Here is a 22,177-nt window from a genome sequence, read left to right as displayed (position 1 = left end):
TCAAGTATGAAAGTCCAATTGCTGATATCTATAGAGAGGCTAGGTCAGGCCCGTGCTCTAAAAGAGTTCAGGCTCCACGTGCTGGTCTCCCTTTCGTGACTGTATCTGTTTTCTATTGCTGTGTAACAAATTACCACAACACACATTTATAATCTCAACTTTCCACGGGTTAGGGGTCCAGGCACATGGGTCCTCTGTTAGGGTCTCACAAGGCTACAATCAAAGCATCCGCCAAGCTGTAATCTCATCTGGAGGCTGCACTGGGGAAGAATCTGCTTCCAAGCCTATTCATGTTACAGGCAAAGTTAATTTCCTTGTGGTTGTAGGACTGAGGGCTCTAGCTTTTTGCTGGCTGTTGGTTGGAGGCGTGCTGCTGTTCCTAGAGGCTACCCATATTTCTTTACTATATAAGCTTCTCCAACATGTTTGCTTACCTCATCAAGCCCACAACGGGAGTCTTCAGCCTGTTAAGAAGTTTTATATCACATAAGGAGTGACCTCCCAGCAAATCACAGATCAGCCCATACTCTAGGAGAAGGAGTTAAGACATGAACTTCAGGAGTGGAAATTGTTGGGGGTTACCTTAGGGTCTGTCCACCAGAATGAATTTCATCATTAGAATTTGTTTTCCCTCTATCCCCACAACTCTGACCCAGTGTTAGTTGTGGAATAGAATGGCTCTCTAGACCTTGCTGTCCAATATGGTAGCCACTAGCCCCTTATGTGAGTAGTGTGACTGAAGAACTGATTTCTGAATTTTTAAAAACAACTTAATAAAATTTAGTTTAAAAACCAATACTCGGACTTCCCTGGTGACACAGTGGCTATGAATCTGCCTGCCAATGCAGGGGACACAGGTTTGATCCCTGGTCCAGGAAGATCCCACATGCCGTGGAGCAACTAAGCCCATGTGCCACAACTACTGAGCCTGCGCTCTGGAGCCCGCGTGCCACAACTATTGAAGCCCGCGTGCCTAGAGCCCATGCTCCCCAACAAGAGAAGCCACTGAAATGAGCAGCTCACACACCACAACAAAGAGTAGCCCCTGCTCACTAGAGAAAGCCCGCACGCAGCAATGAAGACCCAAAGCGGCCATAAATAAATAAATTTATTTATTTTAAAAAAGATACTCAACTCAGATATTGGAGAAATTTTTACATGTGTTTGAAACAATGTGGGTGCGTGAATCTAATTTTTCAACTAACTTTTGTGAATTCTAGAAACTGATCAAGTCTCTCCACCGAAAATTTAGTGTTCAAATTGAGATGTGCTGTTAATTATAACATCTACACCAGATTTCAAAGTCTTAGTATAAAAAAAGAATAAAAGATCTCATTAATAGCTTTTCTGATTACATGTTGAAAAGATAACATCCTTTATGTATATTAAGCTAAGTAAAATACGTTATTAACAATAATTTCATCTGTTTGCATTTTTTTAAAATGGGTTCCCAGAAAATTGAAAGTCACATATTTGGCTCGCATTCTGCTGCTGAGAGAAAATACAAAGAGGTTGAGCTGACCATGAGGTTGGAAAGACGCACCACCGTGGTTAGCTAATAATAATAAATCAAGGCAACATCTGATGAATGCCAAACAGTAAGTACGGTAGGGGTTCAGAGGACGTAACTGTGGGGCTATCCGAGGGCGGGGCAAGTCTTCATCAGCAGGCGAGATCGACGAATCTTTAAATTGCAAGAGCTGCGCGGCAGGGCGCGCCGGGCTCTCACGGCCCGCGCCCCGCCCCGAAACGCGCTGCGCCTTTTGACCCGGCCGCCGCGCCGTAGGCCGCGCTGGAAGCCTGGGAGCCGCGATGGCGAACGTGTCCGAGAGGACTTTGCAGCTGTCCGTGCTGGTGGCCTTCGCCTCCGGAGTGCTCGTGGGCTGGCAGGCAAACCGGCTGCGGCGGCGCTACCTGGACTGGAGAAAGAAGAGGCTGCAAGACAAGCTGGCGGCGACGCAGAAGAAGCTGGACCTGGCCTGAGATCCCCGCGCTGTCGGTCCCCGCCGGCCACCGCGCGGCCACCTCGCCTCTCCGGCGCGGAGCTCCAGCCGAAGCCAGGCTCGCCTCACTCTCTCCGCCCGCAGTGCCGGGCTCTTGCCGGAGTCGGTGAGCAGTACTTACAGCGGCGCTCTAAGGGGAGACTTCGCGGACGGCCGGATATCTTGGGACAGGAGGGTCTTTGGAGAGCCCACAGGAGGTGACTTGTACCCCCAGGCACCAGAAAGAGGAGGAAGTTCTGTTTTCCCTAATAACTCACATTTTGGTATCGTAGTTCAGTTCACTGCGTGTGTTTAACGGGACTGTCTTAACCGCGTGCGAAGTCGTTGCACCTTGGCAACATTAAGCTTCAAAATGGAAAATACTGGAAAGAATAGAAAATGAAAAAAAGGACCGTGGAGGTGTTCCTACCACACCCTTCCCCCCTCCCCACATCAATTTATTTTTTAAAATATCCCTGGTAGCACCATAGTACATCTTTGCATTCATGTTTTGTCATCTCCAGTCTAAATTCTTAGGTCCTTGGCAGGCTGGCAATGGCTTGAAAGTCAGGAACCTTGAGTCTAGTCCTGGCTTTTTCATCAGAGCTCTGCAAATTTACAGGGTCTCAGTTTTCTTATCTATAACACCAGATCTTCTTGTTCATGGTTTAACTAAACAATAGAATAATTTGAAGTTAACCATTATGTATTCCTAATTTTTATTTCTCTTTTCTGATTCCAACAGCTTGTTGAAGATGGATATAGAGAACTGGACAGAAATAGTTTCTCCTTGCACTTTATGAATTAATTTTATTTTTAAAATAAAAAAATTAAACATATTTGAACCTTTTATTAAAAGGAAAAGGAGTATCTTGCCTCCCATGCAGCTTACTGAATTAAGAGATTTGATCCTCAAAACTTATAATTACTGTCTTTGGTCAGATATCTTGTTTTCTAGAGAATCTATGCTGGTTCCTTGGTACAACTGCAAAGCAAAGTTGGTCTAGGAACCACTATGATTCCCTTTGGTTAGCAGTTTTGCTGGACCTATTCTGGAAAGCAAACGGCATGTAAAAATAACTGAGGTAAGGGTAATGTATGTAAGACCTTTACACATCTGAGGCTGACAACATACTCCAAGCACAAAGTATAAGTTTTTACTGACAAAAGTTTCATTTGTGTCATTATGGAGTAGACATGTGAAGGAGAAACCTCATTGAATAGACCTTAGTGATAAATCCCAACTACAGTTGAGCCTTGAACACGGGTTTGAATTGCACAGGTTCACTTACGTGTAGATTGTTTTCAATAAATCTGTATGTAAGTGGACCACTGTCCACTTACTGTCCATGGCTGGTTGAGTCTGTGCCTGCGGAAACATGGATAGGAAGGGCCAACTATGGCGCTTGAGCATCCTTGGATTTTGGTATCCGTGGCAGCTCCTGGGGTTCCAGGATGATACCCTCTGATGATACCGAGGGATAACTGTGTCTGAAAATCAAGAGTGACCAAGCCCCAGGTTATTTTTGATTTTCCAGAGGTGTTTTCTAGAAAACTGCCCTTGCTCATTCCTATAAAGATTAATTTTGTTTCTCAGTAACTTTAGGATCAGCTCCGTATTAACATAAGAAGATTCAGGAAAGTTGTTTCCACAGAGAGCTTTTTTTTTTTCTGTTTTAGGAGGGCTGTTATGCTTTATTACTTCCAACTTCATTTGCATTCTGTGAATGCAGTACTTAAGGACTGAAATGTTGGTTCTTAGAGCGCCATTCCATCTGGGCTGCAGGTGGCTGAAGTATCTGAGTCACCATTCATCACTGAGGGTCAAAGAGTTGAGGCTCTTTGAGACAAGGTAGGTTTCTTATGGCATATCCACGGTGCCTCCAGACTGTTGGTATGTTCCTGGTTAAACATCTAGGTTATGACCAGTTCTGCCCGTATGGGCCTGTTCTTGTGCCACGTTCCTGGTGGACCTGGTCTTTCCAATGTGACTCCTTTCCCATTACTTATGTGCAGCACCCAGACACACTCGTCTCCCTCTCCTGTCTCACCCCAATGTTCTGTCATCCTGCCCCTCTGGGCCTGTGCTGTTCACCCCCGAGGCCTGTCTAGTCCTTACGTGGTTTTCAGCCACCCTACACCACTCAGTCTGCCCCTCGTTTTCTGCCTACTGCCTCTTTACACTGTGCCCATGTGTTCCCATCCCTGTGGTGGACAATTCCCCCCGACATTGCCTCTCACTGTTTCACCTCTAGCTGTCTACCCCTTGCCCTACTTAAATGTGTTTGGTTTTTTCCCTGAAACTATTGGCTTACATGGAGATGTTACATTTTCCATGTTAACCACTAGTCTGGAAGCTGTTAAATTCTTTTTCAGTATCTCCTGTGAGACAGCGGTCCAAAGTTGATACACATTGTAACACAGAGTTGATATACATTGTAACACACTGATGGAAGAAAATCATAACGAGTTTTATGAAATAGCTTGTTCTCGGGAGAAGCAATGGCCATGGTTTGCTTTGGTTTTGGCTACCTCACTTCAAAACGGTCTTGTAGGTTACTCTGATTTTCGTAATGGCATCAAGGGATGACAACAGAAGCAGTGACTAGTGCTAAAGCGACTATACTGAGCATTACAAGTCAAAAGAAATGTAAGTTAATGAAAAAGAAGGCAGCTAGCTGAGTAATCTCACTCCTTATGGCGTGGTGAATACCTAAGCGGTATTTCTCAAACTTGAAGTGCACGTGAAACACTCGGGTATTGTTAAAATTTAGATTCTGATCCTGTGGGTCTATGGTGAGGCCTGAGAATATGCATTTCTAACAGTCACCCAGGTGATACGGATGATACTGACGCAGGAATCATAAGGAATAAACATTTCTTATGCTGAATCGTGTACCAAAATGTGTAAATCAAAGCATCTTTCCACCCGAGATGAACAAGAGTAATAAACCTTTTTTGCACCCTTCTTCATACATATATACACGTGTAGGGGGTTTATTTTGTTTATTTTTACCAATATAGAGTTTTACCATCTTCATGACCCTGTAACTTTTCCATTTAAAATATGGAAATCCCTATAAAGTAGGTAGATTTTTTTAAAAAAATTGTATAGACATATATAAAATAAATAAGGATTTCATAAATGATGGGTTGTCTTTAGTGCAGTTTTTTTCTTTTTGCTTACCTCTAACAAGATCACTTAGAAGTACCGATTTATTAATCCATCTAAAAATACTTTATAGTACTTACTACTTCCTCATTTGTTGTTAGATTTTCAATGGAAAAACTATGGCTGTTTAAGTGAACTTTTAAGTATCATGAGCCATGATGGAGAAATTAATTAAAAGTAAAGATGTGAGATACAAAAAAGAGTAGAATGGATGAGTATATTAGAGTATGTCATACAATGAAACATCAGAGAGCAATGAGAATGAACAAACTACAACCCACACGATGATATAGATTCATTGCACAAACAGGTTGAATGAAAGAAGCCTGACAAGATGCCAGTACACTGTGTGATTCCATTATTCAGTTCAAAAAAGAGGCAAGACAGATTTTTACAGTTAGAGATTGGGATAGTGTTTACATTTGGTGTAGGGGGTGGAGGTGGGCAGGGACTAGAAGGAGGGGAAGACCACTAGGGTGCAGACCAGATTTGTATCCAAATCTGGGTTATGTTACTTTCATGGGGGTGTGTTCACCCCGAAAATTCAGTGCGGTGGGCGCTTTTCACTTCTCTGTTGAAGAAAAAAGTATTGCAAATAACATGGCAGTTGGGCCTGTGGAATTACCTTGTGTGTTGTACTGAAGAACACATCAGTGTGGTTCATCTTTTGAAAAGTGAGCTCAGGTCGTCATCCTTATTCGGTGTAGTGGAAAGAGTTTGGGAATTGGATTTATAGGACTGAGTCCCACTTGGGGAAATGTTATTACAGCCTCCCTGAGAGATGTAAAATGGAGCTCATAATTAGGTGCTCACAAAATTGCTGTAGAACAGAGTCACCATCCTCCCAGAACTCAGGATGGACCATGTGCAAAACTACAATGAAGTGATACTTCAGCAGTATCCCAAGTGGCAAAGAATTTAAAACTGCCTTTTTGAAGTGAGAGTATGCGCCAGAACCACGTATCCCATTAAGGCCATAGGAAAGCTATGCTTGCAGTTAATTTAAGACATTGAGATGCTTAAATTGTATCTTAAGGTTAGTTTAGAAAAACTGGTGTCAGAAAACAAGTGCCAAAACACCCAGTACCCCAGGAGGAATGTCGTGGTAGTACAGGGTATTATGGGACTTGTAGTTTCGGACGCCGCGGGGGCATTCCCCCTCATCTCCACCCCAATCCTTTCGGACTGGCGAGAAAAAGGTGAGTAGCTGGGCAGTGAGCTCAGGACCTGCGGGCTGGCGGAGCGGCTTCCTCGAGGGAGAATCACCCCCACACTCTTCAAGCACCAGGTAGTCGGGCTGCGAGGCGGGCGCGCGGTGATGGCGTCACCTTCCGGTGCCGCCGTCTTGGTTTCCCTGGCGACCGGCGTGAGCTCCGCGCCGAGGCGAAGGAGATGCTGGCGAGGCGGCAGCGCGATCCCCTCCAGTCACTGCAGCGTCGCAATCAGGAGCTGAAGCAGCAGGTATCATCTGGCTGTCCATTGGGGGACCTGGGCTCTGGCGGCGGGCGAGCTCTGGGGCGCACCCTAACCCTGGGAGCCTCCCCAATCCACTTCCCTTTCCAAGTTGTAACCCACCCCACCCCCAGCATCAAACTGATCCCAGCACCAAACTGATTCTAATCCTTCACACTCCCAACCCAACCCCAGGGAGGCTAGAAAATCGGGACCATCGACTAAGTCTAGAAAATCGGGACCATCGACTAAGTCTGCCCTCCCCCGCATCTCACCCTAACGGCTCTATCTCCAACCTAACAACTCCCTTAACCCATCTCACCTCCAAATCTAAACTTTTTTTTTTTTTTGGCGGTACGCGGGCCTCTCACTGTTGTGGCCTCTCCCATTGCGGAGCACAGGCTCCGGACGCGCAGGCTCAGCGGCCATGGCTCACGGGCTCAGCAGCTCCGCGGCATGTGGGATCTTCTCGGACCGGGGCACGAACCCGTGTCCCCTGCATCGGCAGGCGGAGTCTCAACCACTGCGCCACCAGGGAAGCCCTCCAAATCTAAACTTTTAACAGTAATTATTCCAACCACCTCTGCGCCCAACATCACTCTCCTCCACTCTCCATGCCCCCTTTCCTTTATCCCTCATCCAGCGGAGCTATTGAGTGTTTTTGCTTCACATGAATCCCAGCGAAATAGGTGTCAAGGAATAGTCCTAATATATAAGAAAAATAAGACCTGACAAATGAGCAAAGGACTTGAACTAAAGGAGAAATACTAGTAACACACAAATATGAGAAAAGTTAAAAGATAATCAAGTAATTGCAAAGGAAGGAAGAGATCACAAACACTTAAAATATCACAATACCCGGTATTGGGGAGGCTGTGATGAAACAGGCACTTACACTGCTGCAGGGTATAAGGCACAGCATTTCTGGAAAGCGGTTTGACAAGATGTAGCAAGTATTCATGCTCCTAAGCTGGGAATTACATTTCCAGGAATTTACCGTACATAATAATAAAAAATTGAGACACAGGTTGAGGTATGGAGGTATTCATCATACTATTACTTATAATACAAAAGGCTGGATGCAACTTAAACGATCAGTAGTAGGGGAATGGATAAGTAACATGTTGGGACATAATACTGAGATTAAAATTTTAAGGAGATTTTAACATGTTAGGGAAAATATTTGTGATAAAATGTCAAGTTAGAAAAAATATAAAATTGAATATACAGTATTTCAATTTTAAAATTTTATATGTAATATACATAGAAAAAAAGATGGAAGGAAACATGCCAGCATGGTAACTCTATGTGGCAGAATGCTAATGACTATTATGTTTCGCTTCATACTTTTTGATATTTTTATAATTTTGGGTTGGGGTGGGGAGACTTCCCTGGTGGTCCATTGGTTAAGACTTCGCCTTCCAGTGCAGGGGGTGTGGGTTCAACCCCTGGTCGGGGAACTAAGATCCCACATGCTTGGGGGCCAAAAAAACAGAACATAAAACAGAAGCAATATTGTAACGAATTCAATAAAGACTTTAAAAACGGTCCACGTTTTAAAAAAATACCGTAAAAAAAAAAAATTAAGAAAGGGAATTCTCTGGTGGTCCAGTGGTTGGGACTCCACACTTTCACTGCTGAGCGAGAGCCCTGGTTCAATGCCTGGTCGGGGAACTAGGATCCCACAGGCCACGTGTCATGGCCAAGAAAAAAAAAAGTTTGTAAGAAAAAAGTAAGTAGTAATTAATGTGTTGTTAATTTATTTTCTGAAATTCCTATTTTACTTTGCTAATTTTACTTTTTATTTTTCATTTGATCTATTACCAAATATTGTTTCCACTAAATAGAATTATTTTATAAACTTTAGCAGGTAAGAGATGTACTGAATGCTCATATTTTATTCACTTTTGGACTTTCACTTAAAAAGTACAAAAGATGGGATGGATAAATGTTTCTTAATGGACTCTATTGGAATTATAGTGGTACAACAAAATAGAATACTCTTCTGGTAGAAATAAAACTTGATGAGACATTGACTTAAGCTAAGCTTTGGCCAGATGCTTAATATGGTTTTGTATTTAATTTTAAATTTAGTGGGACATTGAGAGAACCAGGAAATGTTGTAGAAGTAAACTAAAAAAATTATAATTATTACAAAGATGTAACAAAGTAAACTATTGCCAGGATTATTCAAGTCGGAGACAAATTGGCTCCAGAGCCTTTTGATACCCTGTATGTCTGTGAAGGACATAGTGTGAGCTCATTCTTCCCTGGCCCCACGGAAGACACCTGAAGCAAAAAATGGAACAGATTTCCAACTTGGTATCCATGGGACAAGTGATCAAGAGCCCATCTGGGTCATGCCTGTGATGACCGACTCTGTTAGCATGTGTGTGGATTTTGTAAATAACAGATGCAAAATGGCAAGAGTAGAGAATTTTTATTTCTCTTCTTTCATCCACTTTATCTTCTCCACAGTATCTATAGAATGCAAAAGATGTATGTGCCTCTTTTGTGGGTATGTTGGCAAATTTACACATAGTGTTTGGAAATTACTAAATCACAATGTAAGATATAAGAATGAGGATTTAAAAATTTGTGGTTTATTCATATAATGAATACTACTCGGCAATAAGAAGGAATAAACTAATGATACACACAACAATATGGAAGTATCTCAAAAACATTCTTGTGAAATGATTAAACAAACGAGTACATACTTTCTGGAGTAATGGTAATTTTCTGTACGTTGATAGGGGTTTGGATTACATGGGTATATGCATTTGCCAAAACTCAGTAAATGTATACTTAAGATTTGTGCATTTCATTTGTATGTAAATTTTACACCAAATATTGAACTCTAGTTAGTGATACCCATTGGTGTATTAAGGGGAAATATATTGATGATTGTAGTTTATTTTGAAATACATAAAAAATAAGATGAATTGATGAATAGATGTGTCATAAAAGTATAGTAAAATGTTAATGGTAGAATCTAGGTGGTGGGTATTTGGATGTTCACTATAAAGTTCTTTCAACTTCATTGTATATTTAAAAGTATTCATTATAAAATATTGGGAAAAAAGAATTAAAATTTTATTTCCTAAGGTTATATGGCGTTTAACAATATGATACTTTAAACAGTCTCCATTTATTGTAGGTTGATGATTTGCTTTCTGAGAGTCGATTGAAAGGCGCTCTAGAAGCCAGTAGAAGACGAGATATTTACCAAAGGTAAAGCATATGAAATTATGTTAGCTTTGTAGGGACTGTACTTACATTTCAGTGAGCAGTATTTACAGCATAGAAATTGAGGAATTATTTCTTTTTATAATTAATAACATTTCTAAAAAGACAAAATAATAATGGGAAATAATATTGAGGTAACAATGAATGAAATTTTCCAAAATGTATTTTACAATATTTCCTACAATTATCTATGTCTACCTAGTCGAAATGTTGGAATGATAAGATTAAATAGAGAATTACAAATGTTAAAAAGGGGCAGCTTACATCTATTTTGTACTCTGTATGTACCAAGCAGTGTGGTCCATGCTCTAAAAACTTTTTAATTAATTTTTACAATAACATTTTGAGGTACTCATTAATATAGATGAGAAAATTAAGGTTCACAGTGGTTAGTTAGTATGTCTAACACTACTTAGCTATAAGACATTAAAGTGAGAAGGCAATAAAAATGTTTTAAGATAAATGCAGAATTTATAGATATAATTAATTAATTAATTAAATTCAAATATAGTTGACTTACAATGTTGTGTTAGTTTCTGGTGTACAACAAAGTGGTTCAGTTATACGTATATATGTGTATGTGTGCATATATATATATATATATATATGTTCTTTTTCATATTCTTTCCATTATGGTTTATCACAGGATATTGAATATAGTTCCCTGTGCTATGCAGTGGGACCTTATTGTTTATCCATCCTATATAGAATAGTTTGCATCTGCTAGTCCTAAACTCCCAATCCATCCCTCCCCCACACCCCCACCCCTCCCTTGGCAACCAAAAGTCTGTTCTCTATGGCTGTGAGTCAGTTTCTGTTTCATTGATAAGTTCATTTGTGTCATATTTTAGATTTCTTTCTCTTTCTGACTTACTTAATATGATAATCTCTAGGTTCATCCATGTTGCTGCAAATGGCAGTATTTCATTCTTTTTTGTGGCTGAGTAGTATTCCACTGTGTGTGTGTGTGCGTGTGTGTGTGTGTGTGTGTATATATATATATATATATATATATATATATATATATATATATATATAACATCTTCTGTATCCATTCATCTGTTGATGGACATTTAGGTTGTTTCCATGCCTTGGCTGTTGTAAATAGTGCTGCTGTGAACAGAGGGATGCACATATCTTTTTGAATTAGAGTTTTGTCTGGATATATGCCCAGGAGTGGGATTGCTGGATCATAGGGCAGCTTTATTTTTACTTTTTTGAGGAACCTCCATACTGTTTTAAATAGTGGCTGCACCAATTTACATTCCCACCAACAGTGTAGGAGGGTTCCCTTTTCTCCATACCCTCTCCAGCATTTGTTTTTTTGTAGACTTTTTAATAATGGCCATTCTGACCTGTGTGAGGTGGTACCACATTGTAGTTTTGATTTTCATTTCTCTAATAATTAGTGATTTTGAACATCTTTTCATGTGCCTGTTGGCCATCTGTATATCTTTGGGAAAATGTCTATTTAGGTCTTCTGCCCATTTTTTGATTGGGTTGTTTGTTTTTCTGTTACTGAGTTGTATGAGCTGTATGTATATTTTGGAAATTAAGCCCTTGTTGGTTGCATCATTTGCAAATATTTTCTCCCAGTCCATAGGCTGTCATTTTGTTTTGTTTATGGTTTCCTTTTCTGTGGAAAAGTTGTAAGTTTGATTAGGTCCCATTTGTTTATTTTTGCTTTTATTTCTATTGCCTTGGGAGACTGACCTAAGAAAACATTGCTACAATTTATGTCAGAGAATGTTTTGCCTATGTTCTCTTCCAGGAGTTTTGTGGTTCTATGCCTTATATTTAAGTCTTTAAGCCATTTTGAGTTTATTTTTGTGTACATTGTGAGTGTATGGTCTAACTTCATTGATTTACACGCAGCTGTCCAGCTTTCCCAATACCACTTGCTGAAGAGACTGTCTTTTCTCCATTGTATATTCTTGCCTCCTTCATTGAAGATTAATTGACCGTAGGTGTGTGGGTTTATTTCTGGGCTCTCTATTCTGTTCCATTGACCCATATGTCTGTTTTTGTGCCAGTACCATGCTGTTTTGATTACTGTAGCTTTGTAGTGTTGTCTGAAGCCTGGGAGGGTTAAGCCTCCTGCTTTGTTCTTTTTCCTCAGGATTGCTTTGGCAATTCTGGGTCTTTTATGGTTCCATATACATTTTAGGATTACTTGTTCTAGTTTTGTGAAAAACGTCATAGGTAATTTGATAGGAATTACATTAAATCTGTAGATTGCTTTGGGTAGTATGGTCATTTTAATAATATTAATTCTTCCAATCTAATCCAATATTAATTCTTCCAGTCCAATTAATAACATTAATTCTTTCTATTTCTTTGAATCATCTTCAGTTTCCTTTATCAGTGTTTTACAGTTCTCAGCATAAGTCTTTCACCTCCTTACTCAGGTTTATTCCTAAGTACTTTATTATATTTTTGATGTGATTTTTAAAAAAAAAATAAATTTATTTATTTATTTTTGGCTGCATTGGGTCTTCCTTGTTGGGTCTTTGTTGGTGCGTGTGGGCTTTCTCTAGTTGTGGCGAAGCGGGGTCTACTCTTTTTTGCAACGCACAGGCTTCTCATCGTGGTGGCTTCTCTTGCAGAGCTTGGGCTCTAGGCGCATGGGCTTCAGTAGTTGTGGCATGTGAGCTCAGTAGTTGTGGCTCACAGGCTGTAGAGCGCAGGCTCAGTAGTTGTGGCGCATGGGTTTAGTTGCTCTGTGGCATGTGGGATCTTCCAGGACCAGGGCTCAAACCCGTGTGCCCTGCATTGGCAGGTGGATTCTTAACCACTGCACTACCAGGGGAGTCCCTTTTGATGTGATTTTAAAAGGGATTTTTTTTTTTTACTTTCCTTTCTGATATATATATATATTTTTTTCATTTTCCATTTCTGATATTTCATCATTAGTGTAAAGAAATGCAACTGATTTCTGTATGTTAATCTCGTATCCTGCTACCTTGCTGAGTTTCTTTATCAGTTCAGTAGTTTTTGTGTGGAGTCTTTAAAGGTTTTCTATATATAATATCATGTCATCTGCATATAATGGCAATTTTACCTCTTTCAATCTGGATACATTTTATTTCTTTTTCTTGTCTGATTGTTGTGGCTAGGACTTCTAATAGTTGAATAGAAGTGGTGAGAGTGGGCATCCTTGTCTTGTTCCAGATTTTAGTGGGAAGGCTGTCAGCTTTTCACCATTGAGTATTATGTTGGCTGTGGGTTTGTCATAAGTAGCTTTTATTATGTTGAGATATGTTTCCTCTATACCCATTTTGGTAAGAGATTTTTTTGTTTGTTTTTTAAATTTTTTATTTATTTATTATTTACTTTTGGCTGTGTTGGATCTTCGTTGCTGCGTGTGGGCGTTCTCTAGTTGCGGTGAGTGGGGGGGCTATTCTTTGTTGCAGTGCATGGGCTTCTCATTTTGGTGGCTTCTCCTGTTGTGGAGCATGGGCACTAGGCGTGCAGACTTCAGTAGTTGCAGCACACAGGCTCAGTAGTTGTGGCATGTGGGCTCACTCGTTGCAGCTCATGGGCTCAGTAGTTGTGGCTCGCAGGTTCTAGAGCTCAGGCTCAGTAGTTGTGGTGCACGGGCTTAGTTGCTCCGCAGCATGTGGGATCTTCCTAGACCAGGGATCGAGCCCATGTCCCCTGCATTGGCAGGTAGATTCTTAACCACTGCACCACCAGGGAAGTTCCTTGGTAAGAGTTTTTATCATGAATGAATGTTGAATTTTATCAAATGCTTTTTCTGCATCGATTGAGATGATCATGTGGTTTTTGTCTTTTCTTTCGTTGTTGTGGTGTATCACATTGATTTGCATATGTTGAACCATCTGTGTGACCCTGACAACTTGATCATGATGTATGATCTTCTTTATGTGTTGTTGGATTTGGTTTGCTAATATTTTGTTAAGAATTTTTGTATCTATATTCATCAAAGATATTGGCCAGTAATTTTCTTTTTTGGTGTTATTCTTGTCTCATTTTGGTATCAGGGTGATGGTGGTTTCATAGAATGACTTCGGGAGTGTTCCCTCCTCTTCAGTCTTTTGGAAGAGTTTGAGAAGGATCAGTATAGTTCTTTTTGTATGCTTGGTAGAACTCCCCAGTGAAGCCATTTGGTCCTGGACTTTTGTTTGCAGGGAGTTTTTAAAATTATAGATTCTATTTCACTTCTAGTGATTGGTCTGTTCAAATTATCTAGCTCTTTTTGATTCCGTTTTGGTGGGCTGTATGTTTCTAGAAACTTGTCCAAGAAATGCAGAATTTAGTTAAGCAAGAGAAGGAACTTCACTACAGTCTCAGTGAAGTTGCAGCCTTTGCTCCATTTGAATCAAATGCAAGAATTATGTCATGGTATAATTTGGGTCTAAGAGCAAACAACCTAAGCCTGAAGGTTATGGACTTGCTATTGTGACAGCAACTATAAAAACAGCTCAGAGTGAACATCAGTGGCGTAGGCCAAATTGTGCTAAGTCCTTGGCCTATGTAGCCCCAGATCCTGTGACCTGTCAGAAGTCTCTGTCTATTAGCAATTCTGCCTTGCTTGGGATGGTGACCTGAGCTCTCTTGAGATGGGAAAACTGTTCTCATGATGGATGATTGTTTTTTGTTTTGTTTTGAATTTTCTTTTTAATCCTTGGGAGAGTTTAAAATTAACTAGAGTTTAAAAGTACATAGACATGGTGAACTAAATCAAATTAGACTATTATTACTTTTGTATTAAGTTTAGGACATCATTAAAATAATCTGTATGCTTTAGGTATTTAAAGAATTTATAACATTCAGATGGATGTGAGATTTGTGCTGCTAGTTTAAATGATTCATTAGAACATTTGAAAAAATTTTACTTAAGTCAGGCAGAGTGCTTAAAAGCAAAATAAAATTTAAATGAATTTTAAGATGTGGGAATTTAATTAACTACCTTCATTAGTAGGATTGATTATTTGAGGAATTTAGCTCAAGTTGAATTAATCAAACAATAATGAAAGAAAAAGGGAAGGTAATTGTACTTGCTTTACTAGATTTTAAAATAGAATAAGAGTTATATGCTGAATTGAAGTCCCAGGGAAAACTAGATTTTTAAATTTTATTTTAATAAGCTAATAATTATTTTTATACCCAAGTAATAGTCTTCTCTGTGTATAAAAAGATCCCCTCACAGTCATTTTAAAATACACATTGATATTTGCATGTCTGGAAAAAACATTCAGCCCTTATGTTTGATTAATAATTGGGTAGATATGGAGTAAAAAAAATTTCTACTTAAACCTTTGAAGACATTGTCTGGTTCCTTTACACCCAGTGATGCTGACAAGTTTCATGGTCATTCCTTTGTAATTGATCTCTGTCTGAGGCTTTTCTCCTCAGCCTTGGTGTTTTGAAATTTTGTCACGGTGTATTTAGGTGTTGTTTTAATTCTTCTCAACACTCAAGGGGTCTTTTCAGTCTGAAAACTTGTCTCTCGTGAGCTCTGGGAGAGTTTCTTTTACTAAAAGATAATTTTTTTACTTCTGTTTGTTTCTTCCTGAAACACCTTTGAGTCAGGTATTGAACCTCCCGGAATTTTCCTCTAGGTCTCTCCCCACTAGTTTTTGTTTCTTTGTTTTTCTGTTTATGCCTGAGAGGTTCTCTTGACACATTTTTTTTTTTTTTTTGGCTTGCGGGATCTTAATTCCCTGACAAGGGATTGAACCCATGCCTCCTGCAGTAGAAGTGTAGAGTCCTAACCACTGGACTGCCAGGGAAGTCCCTAAATTCAGTCTTATCTTAGCCAATCCTGACCTTGCACAAGCCTTTCTCAGTGTTCCTTTTCCTCAAACCTTCTGAAACCGTGCAACTCAGATTGGGATTTGAACCCATGGGCCGGGTCTCAGACCCAGCCAAAACCCAGATTGGGACTTGAACCCACGGCCTTTTAACTGAGATCACACACCTGGTCTCAGGACTTAATGAAGCTCAGGTTCTTGATGTCTCATTGCAGAAAGAATTCAGTGAGAGACAAAGTGATAGGTAAGAAGTGGATTTATTTAGAGAGAAACACACTCCACGGAGCGTGGGCCATCTCAGAAGGCGAGAGCCGCCAACTTTTTCTTTTAACTTTTCCGTGGATGTTTTATTTCAGCAGCTGTATTGTTAATTTACAAGTGTTTTTCCTTGTTCTTTAATTTTTCTTTTTTCTAGCATTGTGTTCCTGTTTTTAGGTTATCTCATTAATACTTCCATGATTGGGAGTTGTGTTTTTTTTTAAAGTTCTTTTCTGTTCTCTGAGTTGTCTTTGGTTCCTCTGGGCTCAGATTTTTTTACTTTTGGTTAGTCTTAAATTTTATCTTCCATGTTGCTAGTTTTCTTCATTATGCCCAATGGTCCTTGGATTATCTTTTTTTTTAAGAATGAGGGACTAAGCTGATTATTCTAGAGAGTTGCCATGGGTTCTTCTACTGTTGGGTTTATAGGTCTCAAGGACCAGCCCTTCCTGTCATCTTGCTCAGTCATCTTCAGCTTGTCAGTGACAGCCCTGCATACCATTACAAAGTCCCCAGTCATCATTACCTAAAAGCAGAAAGGATGATGGTTCTTTACCTGCTCCATCAGGGAGAACAAAATGGGGGGAACTGCCTAACACATTTCTTTTATGTATCACTGGCCAGTGCTGGGCCATACACGCACCCTACCTGCAGTGGAGGCTGATCACTTGCGTGTCAGTGGGAGGCCAAGCATGCCAGCATGGAGGAGGGTGGCAGAAGGGCTTTGGGGTAGATAACTAGCAGGGTCAGCTGCAGGTTGATGTTTCTACTTGTCTTTTCTGCCTCTTTCACGAAGGATTTTTGTCCCCCTTTTCACTGCTTATTTCATTTTATGAGTCTCTGGAAGAAAAAAAAAATAACTCAGCATAAAAAATAATGACTTTTTCAGGTTATTGGTGGAGAAAGCATTTGATTTTTGAAAACTCATAACTAGCTGTAGCCCATTTTCAGTCATTTTTTTCTCTCTTTTTTTTTAAATTGAAGTACAGTGGAATTACAGTGTTGTGTTAATTTCTGCTGTACAGCAAAGTGATTCAGTTATACCTATATATACATTCTTCTTTATATTCTTTTCCTTTATGGTTTATCTCAGGATACTGAATATAGTTCCCTGTGCTATGCTGTAGGACCTTGTCGTTTATCCATTCTATATAGAATAGTTTGCCTCCACTAACCCCAAACTTGGTCGTTTTCATACTTCTAATATGGGTGTCTAAGACTTAAGCCAAATTATATGAGCTGTCCATGAAATATCTAAAACGCCGTACCCATATGGATGGGCCATGTTCACAAGGGGAGTGTGCTGTTGTGGGGAGAGGCCAGCTGTAGAATCCTAAACTCTGCCTTCACATGGTTACTCTCCCTCTGACTAGCTCTGGTCACTTTTCAGAACCTCACTTTCTTCAGCTGGAGTGAGGATTGTTATGAGACTCAAATGAGGTGATGCTTAGCAGTATTTGTGATGCAAAAAATAAATTTTAGCTGTTATTATCATTATTTTGTCATCTTGGTTGCATCCTAGGTTTATGGAATTTTAGAGCTGGAGAAGCATTTTTAAAGTCCAGTGCTTTCCTTATTTTAGAGATAGGAAACTGAAGCCCAGAGTCACTGAAGTTTTCTGAGTTCTGGTTATCATACCTCATACCTGAGATCTTGACTATGAGCATCACCCAAGCTAATGGATGGAAAGGCATTTACATATGAATTTTTAAACATCATTCATGCAATAGAAATTGCCTTACCTGGGCTTCCCTGGTGGCGCAGTGGTTGAGAATCTGCCTGCCAATGCAGGGGACACGGGTTTGAGCCCTGGTCTGGGAGGATCCCACGTGCCGCGGAGCAACTAGGCCCGTGAGCCACAACTACTGAGCCTGCGCGTCTGGAGCCTGTGCTCCGCAACAAGAGAGGCCGCGATAGTGAGAGGCCCGTGCACCGCAATGAAGAGTGGCCCCCGCTTGCCACAACTAGAGAAAGCCCTCGCACAGAAACGAAGACCCCACACAGCCAAAAATAAATAAATTAATTAATTAATTAAAAAAACAAAAAAATGGCAGATGCTTGCTTTAAAAAAAAAAAAAGAAAGAAATTGCTTTACCTGCTTAAAGACTTATGTATGATTTTATAAAATAGCTTTTCGTTCTGACAATTAAAAAATCAATATTTTGTTTCTTTCTTTTTTAAAATTTAGATGTATCCAATTAAAACAGGCAATAGATGAAAATAAAAATACTCTTCAAAAATTAAGCAAAGTAAGTATTATGGTTAATCATGTTAAAAAAAATTCCGTTTTTACCCAAATATTTTGTTTAGTGGAAGTTCATTAGAGGGGTAAGTTCCTGGGTTCACATAAGTTATGAAGTGTAACTGTGGTCAGTGCTGACCTGCCCGATGGGCTTACTGAATGTGCTTGGGAGCAGAAAAGACAGGGCTCCAAATCCTGGTAAAAGTTCAGCTTTAATGAACTCACCCAGCATTGAGGACTCGGAAAAACCTGGAAGGAGCTATTTTTATTTTTGCATTGCGTAAGTTTTATGTTTTACAGTTTAGAATTGTTTTCATTTTAATTACATTGTGGGGAGAGTACCTAATCTGGCCCTGAGGGTAAGTGGTAGAGAAACTTCTTATATCACATGGCAGCCCTGATATTGGTGACTCTGTAGAAACAGGGCAAACTAGAGTTTACTCTGGGCAGTTCCCATCAGGATTTCCTCTTTTAATATGAGCCTGAGCTTCAGCTAGGTGTCCGGGCCAGAGACTCACAGAGCATTTAGGGTGGAAGGCATTTGAAAGTCATCTACCTGCCTGCATGTGGATCTCCTTTACTGCGTCTGAGACAAGGGGTCACTGAGTGTCTCTTCTGCATTTCTCCAGTGACACAAAACTGTAATTCCGCAGGCAGACTGACCCTAAATTTGAAAACCTAACTATTCCTGTTTCACAAATGAGGAAACTGAGGCTTCCAAAGGTGAAGCAGCTTTCCCAGTGTCTCACTGCCAGTAAGTGGCAGAACTTGGACTTGGCACTTGTGTTTTCGACTCAGTCCTCTGTCTGGAACCTGTCCCTTACTGACTATAGAGGGACTACAATACCAAGCAAGAAAACAAAACAAAAAAATAGGAGGTATACATTTATTTTGTCATTTGGTTTGCATTCCAACATAATAATCTACATTTCTTTTAAAGTTATTTCTCTAAGGTAGGCATAGTCTCGTATCAATATTTGCTTTGTCTTATAGCACTTATTGGAGTTTTTTACTTTTAACATAAATATAATCGGAAACAAATTTTTATTTTTATTTTTTTAGTGAAATAGACTTATATTCTCTCATAGGCTGATGAACCTGCCCCTGTTGGGAGTTACAATCAGAAGAAAGAGGAGGAACACAATCTTTTGGATAAGCTTACCCACCAACTGCAGGAACTTGCTGTGTCCATAAGTAGAGAAAATGTCACTGAGTAATGCTCCCTTCCTTCCTTTCTTTCTTTCAGATATTATGTCACCAACAGTTTTAATGTTTGACTCAGAATAAAGTCATATATAGATAAAAACAAATGGCAGTAACAGTACAATTAGTCAACATTTATTTATTGTGTGTAATAGAAAGTGTGAGATCCCATGAGAGATGTAAAGAAGTAGAAGCCATAATCTCTGCTCTCAGGTAAGTTACAAGCTAGTTGGGGAAACAAAACAGAGATCGGAAGAGCTAAATAAACAGATGTTAGAAAATAAGGATCGGGCTTCCCTGGTGGTGCAGTGGTTAAGAATCCCCCTGCAGGGCTTCCCTGGTGGCGCAGTGGTTGAGAGTCTGCCTGCCGATGCAGGGGACATGGGTTTGTGCCCCGGTCCGGGAAGATCCCACATGCCGCGGAACAGCTAGGCCCATGAGCCATGGCCGCTGAGCCTGCGCGTCCGGAGCCTGTGCTCCACAACGGGAGAGGCCACAACAGTGAGAGGCCCGCGTACTGCAAAAAGAATCCGCCTGCCAATGCAGGGGACACGGGTTCGAGCCCTGGTCCGGGAAGATCCCACATGCCGCGGAGCAGCTAAGCCCGTGTGCCACAGCTACTGAGCCTGTGCTCTAGAGCCCACGAGCCACAACTGCTGAGCCCGCGTGCCTAGAGCCCGTGCTCTGCAACAAGAGAAGCCACCACAGTGAGAAGCCCACGCACTGCAACCAAGAGTAGCCCCTGCTCACCACAACTAGAAAAAGTCTATGCACAGCCTCGAAGACACAGTGCAGCCAAAAATAAACAAACTAAATAAATATATTAAAAAAAAAAGAAGAAAATAAGGATCATGGGCTTCCCTTGTGGCGCAGTGGTTAAGAATATGCCTGCCAATGCAGGGGACACAGGTTCGAGCCCTGGTCTGGGAAGATCCCACATACCGCGGAGCAATTAAGCCTATGCACCACAACTACTGAGCCTGCGCTTTAGAGCCCGCAAACCACAACTACTGAGCCCGCACACCTAGAGCCCATGCTCCGCAACAAGAGAAGTCACTGCAATGAGAAGTCCATGCACCGCAATGAAGAGTAGCCCCTGTTTGCCACAACTAGAGAAAGCCTACGCGCAGCAACAAAGACCCAACATAGCCAAAAATAAATAAATTTATTAAAAATTTTTTAAAAAAAGAAAATAAGGATCATGCCTTTAATGTCAGTGTTGATGTGTAAAAAGAAAATTATTTGGATTGTCTATTTGCATATTTATTTACTCCTTTTATAAATATTCTTTAAAAATTGGAAGCAGAAACATGCATTCTTTTCCTGCTGGAGTGGATGTTAATAATAGCCTTTGTAAAATGGAAAGAAAACTTGATAGTATAAACAAACCCAATTCATAGGAAGAAAAAAGGAAAAAGTCAACTAGACTCTTCAAATGCTGTTCCCGTACTTTTACACTGTATCCTGGGAAGAAATGCTAAAGAATATAGATGCAAGGATTCTAGAATTTCCATTGATTTCCAGTACTGAGAATGACAAAAGTGGCTGATATTGGACTTACCCTTCCTACCATAAACACTGTAAAATCTGGACAAAATATACAAAATGGCTGTTTGAACTCGTTGAACATCAACCAAGCAGGGTTGATATCGTTAATACAGGGAGACATGAGCTGAGTCCTGCATTTACCCAGACCCTCTTCCTGGAGTTAGTTTATGGGCGGTGGTGCAGGAATCCCAAACAGGGAGCTGCAGTCTCACCGGGCTGAGGAGGCAGAGATAAAATTCTGGACTTGCTAAGGCTGCTGGTACTTGTGGAGAGAGTGGAGAGATAGAAGAGAGTTGCAGAGAGACAACTGCAGAAATCTAAATGGACTCCTGGGCTACACAGAGCATGATTCCAGAAGGCCTGGCGGAAAGCGCCTGCTGGGAGACTGAGAGCTTAAAAGATTCTGGAGGCCACAGAACCCTGGAAAAATATTCGAATTTGTACCTAGCTGGAGTAAAGATACCTTGGTGAATGCTTCAGGCATTTAGTTGGAGATCACATAAGGCCTATGCCCTAGGAGTAAGGAAAACACCCTAATATTAAGAACTGTGATCTTGGAATACAGACAAAACTGAAGTAGGGCTTCCCTGGTGGCGCAGTGGTTGGGAGTCCGCCTGCCGATGCAGGGGACACGGGTTCGTGCCCCGGTCCGGGAGGATCCCACGTGCCACGGAGTGGCTGGGCCCGTGAGCCATGGCTGCTGAGCCTGCACGTCCGGAGCCTGTGCTCCGCAGCAGGAGAGGCCACAGCAGTGAGAGGGCCCGCGTACCGCAAAAAAAAAAAAAAAAAAAAAAAAAAAAAAAAACTGAAGTAAATCTTTTCCAACAAAGCCTAAAATCAGACCTTAACAGGAACAAGATCATTTAACTGTATAACAGAACAAAATTCAACACTCTTTAAAGGATGACCACATAATCCAAAGTCTCTAAATGTATTATCCACAATGTCTAGTAATTTTAAAAAAATGATTGGAAATGCAAAAAAACAAAAGGGGGAAATAAATAATAATTAAGCAGTGAAAGTCAATAAAAGCAGAGCCAAATCTGAGCCAGATAGTAGAGTAAGCTGACAAGGATTTCTGAATAATATGATTAATATGTTGAGGAAAATAGAAGAAAAGATGGATGGAATGGAAAAACATGGCATATTTTAAGAGAACTCAAATATAGAAAATAACCAAATGAACATTCTACAACTGCAAAATATAATATCTGATGGAATAACGGCTGAGGACTTTCTAAATCTGGTTCAATATATAGCTTCAAAAAGGTGAAAATGTCTTATAATAAAGAGA

The 22,177-nt window shown here is 40.5% G+C and overlaps 2 protein-coding genes across 2 annotated transcripts in view; both read left to right on the top strand.

Annotated features, from left to right (window-relative positions):
* The first annotated feature begins 1,808 nt into the window (after nucleotides 1–1,808).
* Nucleotides 1,809–2,824, top strand: MTLN (mitoregulin). Its single transcript, XM_065891673.1, has 2 exons — nucleotides 1,809–2,109; nucleotides 2,728–2,824. The coding sequence occupies exon 1, from the start codon at nucleotides 1,813–1,815 to the stop codon at nucleotides 1,981–1,983; it is 171 nt and encodes a 56-aa protein (XP_065747745.1). The 5' UTR covers nucleotides 1,809–1,812; the 3' UTR covers nucleotides 1,984–2,109; nucleotides 2,728–2,824.
* A 3,722-nt stretch (nucleotides 2,825–6,546) lies between these two features.
* Nucleotides 6,547–22,177, top strand: part of NPHP1 (nephrocystin 1) — a 61,804-nt gene continuing 46,173 nt past the window's right edge. The window contains exons 1-5 of the mRNA XM_065891629.1: nucleotides 6,547–6,615; nucleotides 9,767–9,840; nucleotides 18,079–18,139; nucleotides 19,221–19,337; nucleotides 21,226–21,292. Coding sequence (XP_065747701.1) covers nucleotides 6,547–6,615; nucleotides 9,767–9,840; nucleotides 18,079–18,139; nucleotides 19,221–19,337; nucleotides 21,226–21,292 — 388 coding nt within the window. The remainder of the gene's footprint in view (nucleotides 6,616–9,766; nucleotides 9,841–18,078; nucleotides 18,140–19,220; nucleotides 19,338–21,225; nucleotides 21,293–22,177) is intronic.

Source organism: Phocoena phocoena, chromosome 14 (assembly GCF_963924675.1).
Source record: "Phocoena phocoena chromosome 14, mPhoPho1.1, whole genome shotgun sequence".
Lineage (NCBI taxonomy): Eukaryota > Metazoa > Chordata > Mammalia > Artiodactyla > Phocoenidae > Phocoena > Phocoena phocoena.
Note: the sequence above shows the minus strand (reverse complement) of the source record. Positions and strands in the feature narration are given on the sequence as shown.

Bases quoted from the DNA above. Each gene is read 5' to 3' on its own strand.
- MTLN (XM_065891673.1), top strand. From the start codon at position 1,813: ATGGCGAACGTGTCCGAGAGGACTTTGCAGCTGTCCGTGCTGGTGGCC.